This window comes from Heteronotia binoei, chromosome 13 (assembly GCF_032191835.1).
Source record: "Heteronotia binoei isolate CCM8104 ecotype False Entrance Well chromosome 13, APGP_CSIRO_Hbin_v1, whole genome shotgun sequence".
In the NCBI taxonomy this organism is placed as follows: domain Eukaryota; kingdom Metazoa; phylum Chordata; class Lepidosauria; order Squamata; family Gekkonidae; genus Heteronotia; species Heteronotia binoei.
Window position 1 is genome coordinate 25742656 of NC_083235.1, and position 9551 is coordinate 25752206.

A 9551-nucleotide genomic window follows, 5' to 3' on the forward strand; every position below is an offset into this window, starting at 1 on the left:
GCCCAGCAGGAACTTATTTGCATATTAGGCCACACCTCCTGCCACCAAGCCAGCTGGAACTGCGTTCCTGTGCGTTCCTGCTCAAAAAAAGCCCTGGGAAAAAGCATGAATGGACCTGTCAGTTAGCTCCCACTAAGGATTTCTTTGTGTTATATGTCTGACACTTTACCTGCTCCACCTTATTGGTAGTTCCGTGGATTATTTATTAATTATTCTGCTGTTTGCACAAGAATGAATACTGGTAAGTTTGTGTTCTGAGAGTTCTGAGTGTGCTTGAAGGGTTAAGCCACCCTGAGCCTGCTTTGGAGGGGAGGGTGGGATATTAAATTAATTAATTAATTAAGTTACAGGATGATTTCCACGGGAGGGGGGGGAGTGCCTTCCTTATCTCCCTCTCTCTCTGTGATTCTCACTTTTGTTGCCAAACCTCCAGGGGAGGCCTGGAGACCTCCTGGAATTACAAATGATTCTCAGCCGACTTAAATCAGTTGCCTTGCAGAAAACAGCTCCTTTGGAGGGAGGACTCTGTGGCATCAAACCCCCTGGAGGGCCTTCCCTAGGATCCACCTCCGAATCTCCAGGAACTTCCCAAACCCGAGCTGACAATCCCACCAACCAGGCTTCGGATTCAGCGGGAGCTCACAGGAGCACAGCTCCTGAATCTTTCTGAGAGTTCCACCTCCTCCTTCCCACTTTGTCCATTGAATAGTAGGTGCAGCTGCATAACAATCCCTGGATGAGCTCCAACACCTATTTTTCTACAAAACGACCCCATCACCAACGCTCCAGGCACCTGGCTGTTCCGAAACCTAAGTCCAACAGCTGCTCTCCTCATTTGCTTCTCTGCCCCCACAGTTTGGCATTTTACCTCCCCTTTCTCCTGTAGGGATGTCAGACTCCCAGTGGGACCTGGGGAACTCCTGAAATTACAGCACATCTCCAAAACTACAGAGATCAGTTCCCCTGGAGAAGCTGGATGCTTTGGAGAGTGCGCTCTCTGGCACTGTACCCCACTTTGGTCCCTGTCCTCCTGAACTCCATCCCCAAATCTCCAGGAGTTTCTCAACCAGGAGTTGGTAACCCTATCCCCCACCACCCTGCTGGGGGGGACCTGGCCACCCTATTCTACTGGGAGTCCCTGGTGCTTACAGAGAAACACATACCACCAGTGCATTCTTCACTTTCTTTGCATCCAGGCTGGCAATGCTCAGTGTTCACCCTAAACTGCAGAGTCTTGTGAGCAAAAATTCTACTTTGTGAGCTACTGGCATTAAAGTTGTGAGCTGCTGCATGAATTAGTGTGCTCTGGGGCCATCCTTCCTGAGCTAAGACAAAATGATGTGAGCTGGAGGCTAAAAATCTATGAGCTAGCTCCCACTAACTCAGCTTAGAGGGGACACTGGCGGTGCTCCCTTTCCCCTTCTCTGGCACCTGTTCCCACCACAGGGAGCCTGTAATCCCCCCCCCCCCACTAATCCCCACCTCCCTTCCCAGTTGGAGGAAGAAACTCCCTCCGAAGCACTACAGGCAGGCCAGCCAATCCGTGCAGTTCAAAGGGCAGGGCCAGGCTGGCCAAGTGTCAAATACCAGGGGGGACCTGGCTGGGTGGCACTTACAAGCAGCCAGTCCAGGAGGAGAGCTCTCTTGAGCGGGAGACGGCTGCCTCATCCTCCAGATCCCAGCAGCCAGCCCTGACTACAAAGAGCAGAGGCAAACGGCACCCTCCAGGACTCTGGGCAGATTGTCAGATTGTCAAGCTAAGATGCAAAGACCCTGAACGTGGCTCAGGCATCACTTGTGTGCTCAAGGCACCGCTGCTGGACAACTCCACGACAAGCCCATCTCCTTCCCCACCGCCTTGACACCTGCAACCCTGGGCTTCTTCATGGCTCCTCCCTATGGCCCCCCGAGTCCTTGGACTCCCCTGGCCACGCTGACCCTGCTATGGACTTATTTGGCCTGGACAGAGGGGAGGCCTGGGTGCCCCTCTTGTGGGATTCCCTCTCTGGAGCCGAGCGCGGAGAAAGCCTTCTTGATCGAGGTGGCCAAACAGCAGATCCTGGAGAAGTTGCATCTGAGTGAGAGGCCCAACATCACCCACCCCATATCACGTGTGGCAGTAAACAACGCCCTACGGCGTCTGCACGTGGGTAAAAGCGGGATGGACGGGCGGATGCCTTTCTGGGAGAATGCTGAGTCCGACGAGCAGGGGTATGAGATCATCAGTTTTGCAGAAACAGGTGAGTCGTTGCAACTTTCTGGGGTGCTTGGATACGAATTAAATCTATTTCTATTTATTTCTTTAAAGCATTCATTAGCCATTTTTCTGCAAGGCAGCTTCCAAAATGGGCCTGTGCAGGGAGCAAAAGGCACGGGCCAGGTTTCCTTGCTTTGATGTTGCAAGAAAGCTGCTCAAAGGGTATATCGTGTGGTGTAACGTTCAGAATGTCAGATTACAGCCAGGGACACCTGAGTTTGAATCCCTGCTTGCCATGAAATTTGCTGAGCGATTCTGGGCCAGGGGCTTTTTCTTTCAGCCTCACCTCCCTCGCGGGGTTGTGATGAGCTCTTTGCAGAAAGGACAGGATGAAAATGTGCAAAATAATTAAATCAATACAGTGATTCCTACTAGTGCAGTTTCTTACCCATGCAAGGGCAGATGTTCCCTGTGAGCATATAGGGAATAGACGGTGGTGCTACTCAAATTCCAGGGCAGCAGTTGCATTAGTCTGCTGTAGCCAAAGTAATGAAGATCCTTATGGCAACTTGAAGATTAATGCATTTACTGTAGCACAGGAAGTTGTGAGTCAGGGCTCACAGACACAGTCGCCTCTGACTCACGGAAGCTTGTGCTGCAAAACTTTGTGGTGGTTCAAGTTTCTCAGTTTATGCCACTTAATCAATGCAGTGGGAGTGGAGGGGTGTCAGATTGCTCAGCACATCTAGGCTCAGGGCTTTTTTTTGTAGCAGGAACTCCTTTGCATATTAGGCTATACCATAAGAACATAAGAGAAGCCATGTTGGATCAGGCCAATGGCTCATCCAGTCCAACACTCTGTGTCACACAGTGGCCAATATATGTGTGTATACACACACACACACACACACACACACACATATATATATATATATATATATATATATATATATATATATGTATGTATGTATGTATGTACACACACACACACACTGTGGCTAATAGCCACTGATGGACCTATGCTCCATATTTTTATCCAATCCCCTCTTAAAGCTGGCTATGCTTGTAGCTGCCACCACCTCCTGTGGCAGTGAATTCCACATGTTAATCACCTTTTGGGTGAAGAAGTACTTCCTTTTATCTGTTTTAACCTGACTGCTCAGCAATTTCATTGAATGCCCACGAGTTCTTGTATTGTGAGAAAGGGAGAAAAGTACTTCTTTCTCTACTTTCTCCATCCCATGCATAATCTTGTAAACCTCTATCATGTCACCCCGCAGTCGACGTTTCTCCAAGCTAAAGAGCCCCAAGCGTTTTAACTTTTCTTCATAGGGAAAGTGTTCCAAACCTTTAATCATTCTAGTTGCCCTTTTCTGCACTTTTTCCAATGCTACAATACCAGGCCTCAGATTCAGCGGGAGCTCACAGGAGCACAACTCCTTAACCTTTCTGAGAGTTCCACCTCCTCCTTCCCACCTTGTCCACTGAATAGTAGGTGCAGCTGCATAACAATCCCTGGATGAGCTCCAACACCTATTTTTCTACAAAACAACCCTTGGGCTATACCCCCCTGATGTAGCCAATCCTCCAAGATCTTACAGTAGGCCCTATAAGAAGAGCCCTGTAAGCTCTTAGAGGATTGGCTACATCGGGTGTGTGGCCTAATATGCAAAGGAGTTCCTGCTACAAAAAAGCCCTGGTGCCAGGCTCCAGGGATATGTCTCTGGCCAGAACCAGAAGACAAGGCTATTGTCCCAGTATGTTAAGCGGCAAAGGCCTTGTTGTCCGTGATGGTCGGTCACATCGTCTCTGTTCAAGGACGGGGGTGGGGGGGAATCTGCCACGTTTGCTTGATCAGAGATGGCAGCGGAGCAAGATACACTAAGGCCGATTCACATGTTTCAAAGTCCTTGCGCCTGCTATATGGTGGACCCAGCGCTGTCCACCAGAGGTGCATGGGAATTCTATGCTCAGAAATTAACGCACAGATCGGGCTTGTGGTGCACAGGGAGAGAAGGTTTATTCATTCCCCACTGTGCTGTTTTCCCCACCTGAAATGGTCCCGAGGAGCTGCTATATGTCCCACTGGGGGCTACACGCACACTCATGGGCTGCACAGAAGTTTCCCCAATGGGGCAAATAGCAAAGGGTTGTTTCAGGTCTCAACTGTGGCATGAAGGGAATAGGCTGCTATTGCACACACTAAATAATGCACTTTCAATCCGCTGTCAATGCACTTTCCACCTGGATTTTGCCAGTTCACACAGTTAAATCCAGTTGGAAAGTGCACTGAAAGTGGATTGAAAGTGCATTATTTAGGGTGTGACTGAAGCCTTATTAAGCTCCCTCTTTCTTCAGTCCCTACCAGTGTTCCCTCTAAGCTGTGGGATCTTGTGAGCAAAAATTCTACTTTGTGAGCTACTGGCATTAAAGTTGTGAGCTACTGCATCAATTATTGTGCTCTGGGGTCATCCTTCCTGAGCTAAGACAAAAATCTGTGAGCTGGAGGCAAAAAAATCTGTGAGCTAGCTCACGCCAACTCAGCTTAGAGGGAACATTGGTCCCTAAATGCCTGGGAATTAAGGCCTCATCATGAAACTCCCACCACATGACTGGACTGGGGCAGCTGAAAGGGAGACACAAAGACGTGTGTGAATTAGCCATCTTTGCACCACAGGGGAAAATGCCTATATGTATCATCATTAACCTTCTTAAAAATAAGCATCCATGTCAGCCCTGCGTAGCTGGCCCTATTCTGTTTGCTCTGCTTGGCTTACCATTCGATTTTTGCTTGTCTGCCTTTTTAAATAATAACAGTGCCATTCCTTGCTTGATTAGGGTTGCCAATCCCCAGGCGGGGGCAGGGGATCCCTTGGTTTGGAGGCCCTCCCCCCACTTCAGGGTTATCAGAAAGCTGGGGGGGGGAGGGAAAAGTCTGCTAGGCACTCCATTATACCCTATGAAGACCAATTCCCATAGGGTATAATGGAGACTTGATCCATGGGAATCTGGGGCTCTAGTGGGGCTGTTTTCTGAAGTAGAGACACCACATTTGCAGCATAGCATCTGGTGCCTCTTCTCAAAACACCTGCCAAGTTTCAAAAAGATCAGACCAGAGGGTTCAATTCTGTGAGCCCCAAAAGAAGGTGCCCCATCCTTCATTATTTCCAATGAAGGGAAGGCATTTAAAAGGTGTGCAGTCCCTTTAAATGTGACGGCCAGAACTCCTTTTGGAGTTCAGTTATGCTTCTCACAACCTTGCTCCTGACTCCACCCAAAGTCTCCTGGCTCCACCCCCAAAGTCCCCAGATATTTCTTGATTAGACTTGGCAACCCTAAAAGAAGCTCTCCCCAGTGGGAATACGGAAAGTCTTGCTTGCTGGAAACCTCACCCATCAATCTCGCCCCACTTTAAAAAAGGTGGCAGCCCTAAGGAGGTCCCAAACTTTTGCACAGCTTCCCTACTTGCTCTGTAGCTCCATTCATGAGCATCTTTCTGACCTCCTTCTTTGAGAGCCAGTTTGATGTAGTGGTTAAGTACAGTTTGATGTAGTGGATAAGACTCTTATCTGGGAGATCCAGGTTAGATCCCCCACTCCTCCACTTGCAGCTGCTGCAATGGCCTTGGGTCAGCCATAGCTCTTGTAGGAGCTGTCCTTGAAAGGGCAGCTTTTGAGAGAGCTCTCTCAGCCGCACCTACCTCACAGGGTGTCTGTTGTGGGGGAGGAAGGTAAAGGAGATTGTAGGCTGCTCTGAGACTCTGAAATTCAGAGTGAAGGGCGGGGTATAAATCCAATATCATCATCTTCTTCTTCTTCATTCTGGGCCCTTGTGGCCCCTGAGTAACCCATTAGCATCATCTCAAAAGAGCTTGGAAGCTAAGCAGGATTGGCCACATTGGATTGGATGGGAGACCCCCAAGGAAGACCAGGGTTGCTATGCAGAGGAAGGCAATGGCAACCACCTCTGCTCATCTCTTGCCTTCAAAACCCCATAGTCCTGGGGTCACCATGTTTCCTTGGCAACACGCAATTATTATTATTAGGTTCTTGTGAATCTCTTCACCCAGCTCAATGGGGCTCACACAGGGTTACATGCCAGACCCCTTCTTGGTCACGGGGTGCCCCTAATGAAACCAGGACTATGCCAGGGATGGCTCATGGATTCCTTCCCACCCTGTGTAACAGCCAGATGTGAGGGGTGGGATCTTCTCAGTTTTCACGCATGCGGTGCCTAATTCAGACTGGAGGGATAATGCAGGGGAGAAGTCTGAAGATCCTCCACATGCACCGCACACATCCTGATCTGAATCAGGTTCTGCACATAATTTGTATGCTGCGAAGGTCCCACAAATCATGCCTGACAGTTGAACATGGTGGGGATCCAACCTGCATAATCCATGACATGTAAATAAAAGTTGAACAAAGCAGGAGTCAAGTGGCACCTTTAAGACCAACCAATTTTTATTTAGAACGTAAGCTTTCGTGTGTTCTGAAGCACACTTCATCAGACGAGGAATCCAGCACAGTGAGCAAAGCCATACATAGCTGAGCAGAGCCAAACATAGCTGGTAGGCAGTGGTAGCCAGCTATGTATGGCTCTGCTCAGCTATGTATGGCTTTGCTCACTGTGCTGGATTCCTTGTCTGATGAAGGGTGCTTAAGAGCACACGAAAGCTTACGTTCTAAATGAAAATTGGTTGGTCTTAAAGGTGAAACTTGACTCCTGCTTTGTTCAACTGCTTCAAACCAACACGGCTGCCCACTTGGATCTATGTAAATCAAAGGTAAATGTAGTCCCCTGTGCAATCACCAGTCATTTCCGACTCTGGGGTGACGTCACATCACAATGTTTTCATGGCAGATTTTTAACAGAGTGGTTTGCCATTGCCTTCCCCAGTCATCTGCACTTTCCCCCCAGCAAGCTGGGTACTCATTTTACTGACCTCAAAAGGATGGAAGGCTGAGTCAACCTGGAGCTGGCTACCTGAAAACCCAGCTTCCCCCGGGATTGAACTCAGGTCGTGAGCAGAGAGCTTGGACTGCAGTACTGCAGCTTTACAGCTCTGCACCACGAGGCTCGTTGGCCTGTAAATAGGAAATTATAATAATGCACTATCATCTTTGTTATACTATGGGGTTTCCTTGAGATAAAACCCAGGGTTAAATGCATACACAGCTGAAAATAATACTGTGTGCCTTTGGACAATTTTTTTTTTTGCCATCTTCTGGGTGTGGAGCAGGTGTTGCTAGGGATATGGGGGGGCGGTATTTGTGAGTTTCCTGCATTGTGCAGGGGATTGGACTAGATGGCCCTGGAGGTCCTTTCCAGCTCTATGATTCTCTTCTATGACTTTCACATCCTAATCCATCCCACAGGATTATTGTGGTTCATAATCCAAATACAGAAAATAAACACAGAGGGAGGTACATGAGTCGACCACCGATGGCAAGATTCTGGTTCAGCTTTTATGGTGGTGGCGAGGCAGGCTATGAGCCCTGCTGTGAGTTTCATCTTGATTGTTTTCTCTTCCACAGGGCCTCCTGGAAAATTCCAGTTCCAGTTCTCTCACACGAAAGGCCAAGATATGCAGATCCACCAGGCCCAACTTTGGCTGTACCTCAAGACCCACCAAAACATTACATTACAAGTTTATCAGGAAGGTCACCAACTCGGAGAGCAGCAGCTGGAGACCAAGGGCTGGCACACCTTCTCTCTCACGTCGGCCATGCAGACCTTCTTCAAGCGGGAGGAGAAGACCCTCCACCTCGAGCTGCAGTGCAAAGACTGCCACCCCACTGGCGTTGCAAGCTTGATGGCTCCCACCGGCAGTTCTCACCAGCCCTTCCTGGTGGTTAAGGCCAAGATACGAGAGCCCGGTCACCAGGTGACCAAGCGCAGCCTGAACTGTGATCAGAACTCCAATGTCTGCTGCCGGAAAGACTATTACGTCAGCTTTCAAGACATCGGCTGGAACGACTGGATCTTTAAGCCAGATGGCTATCAAATAAACTACTGCATGGGGGAGTGCCCCGTCCATTTGGCTGGCGCGCCTGGTATGGCGGCCTCCTTCCACACCACTGTCTTCAACTTAGTCAAAGCCAACAATATCCAGACTGCTGGCCGTTCGTGCTGTGTCCCCACCCAGCGACGGGCACTCTCTCTGCTCTACTTTGACCCCAACAACAACCTCAACAAGAAAGAAATCCCTGACATGGTGGTCGATGCTTGTGGGTGCAGTTAAGGGCTGAACTCTACACAACAGGGGAAGTGGAGAGGGGTAGAGGGGGAAGGGTAGACATGTCAGTCATGGTGCTCAAACCCAAGTTAGGAGCAAAGAATTGACTCTTTTTTTCAAAAAGCAAACTGTGGTTTATGTGGAGCAAATCTCACAGCAGGAGGTCGTCACGTCTTGCCATCTTCCAACACGTTTACTGGGAACGACGCAGAGAGAGCTAAGCTTTGGGTTCTGTTTGTATTCAGTTTGGTCTTGTGGTTAAGTGTGTGGACTCTTATCTGGGAGAACTGGGTTTGATTCCCCACTCCTCCACTTGCAGCTGCTGGAATGGCCTTGGGTCAGCCATAGCTATCGCAGGAGTTGTCCTTGAAAGGACAGCTGCTGTGAGAGCCCTCTCAGCCCCACCCACCTCACAGGGTGTCTGTTGTTGGGGAGGAAGATATAGGAGATTGTGAGCCGCTCTGAGTCAGAGAGAAGGGCGGGGTATAAATCTGCAGTCTTCTTCTTCTTCAGGTCCCTCACTGGCAGTGACTGTCTCATAACCTTGCTGAGCTGTCCATCCCCTCCACATGCTCATGTACCCCATTTCTAGACCTCGTGGTAGGCCAATACAAGTCTGGGGGGAAGGTTGAGACAGGAGAGGGAGTCAGCAAAGAGCAAGGGGACTTGCAGCCACAGGGCATTCCACGCCTGTTTTGATTAATTTAATTTAGTTGTAAGGTTTGGTTTCGATGCAATTCTAGATGCTGGCCAGTGGGATAGCAGGGAACAGAACTGTGGGTACTTGACCTAAAAGAGGAATCACAGTGGTACATAGTGTTGTGACTCTGGCTTTTACAGTGTTCCAGTCAGTCTCCGGGGAATGTTTACTTTAAAGAAAGCCATACTTGGGTCATGCAGAAAAAAGAGAAGACCAAGTAGGCATGTGCCTGTTTTGCATGTGTGTGTGTGTGTATGTATTTGTTTGTTGCACTTATGTTTATATATCTATATTATTATATTTTTGAAGGACAGCACAAATAAAAATGTGTTTTCAAAAAAGCAAACAAATGGTGCTCTTTGAGGATTGAGGTCCATCTGCAGAACAGTGGAGGCATATTTATCTAAAGCAGGGTG

The 9551-nt window shown here is 48.9% G+C and overlaps 1 protein-coding gene across 1 annotated transcript; it reads left to right on the forward strand.

The window, feature by feature from the left end:
- Positions 1-1602: 1602 nt before the first annotated feature.
- Positions 1603-9485, forward strand: INHBE (inhibin subunit beta E). The gene is made up of 2 exons (XM_060253051.1): positions 1603-2240; positions 7735-9485. The coding sequence occupies exons 1-2, from the start codon at positions 1886-1888 to the stop codon at positions 8439-8441; spliced, it is 1062 nt and encodes a 353-aa protein (XP_060109034.1). The 5' UTR covers positions 1603-1885; the 3' UTR covers positions 8442-9485.
- Positions 9486-9551: the final 66 nt, after the last annotated feature.

What these genes read in the sequence shown, in the direction of transcription:
- INHBE (XM_060253051.1), top strand. Translation starts at nt 1,886, where the DNA reads ATGGCTCCTCCCTATGGCCCCCCGAGTCCTTGGACTCCCCTGGCCACG. An exon ending in CATCAGTTTTGCAGAAACAG is followed by an intron (nt 2,241 to 7,734) that starts GTGAGTCGTTGC and finishes TCTCTTCCACAG; the next exon opens with GGCCTCCTGGAAAATTCCAG.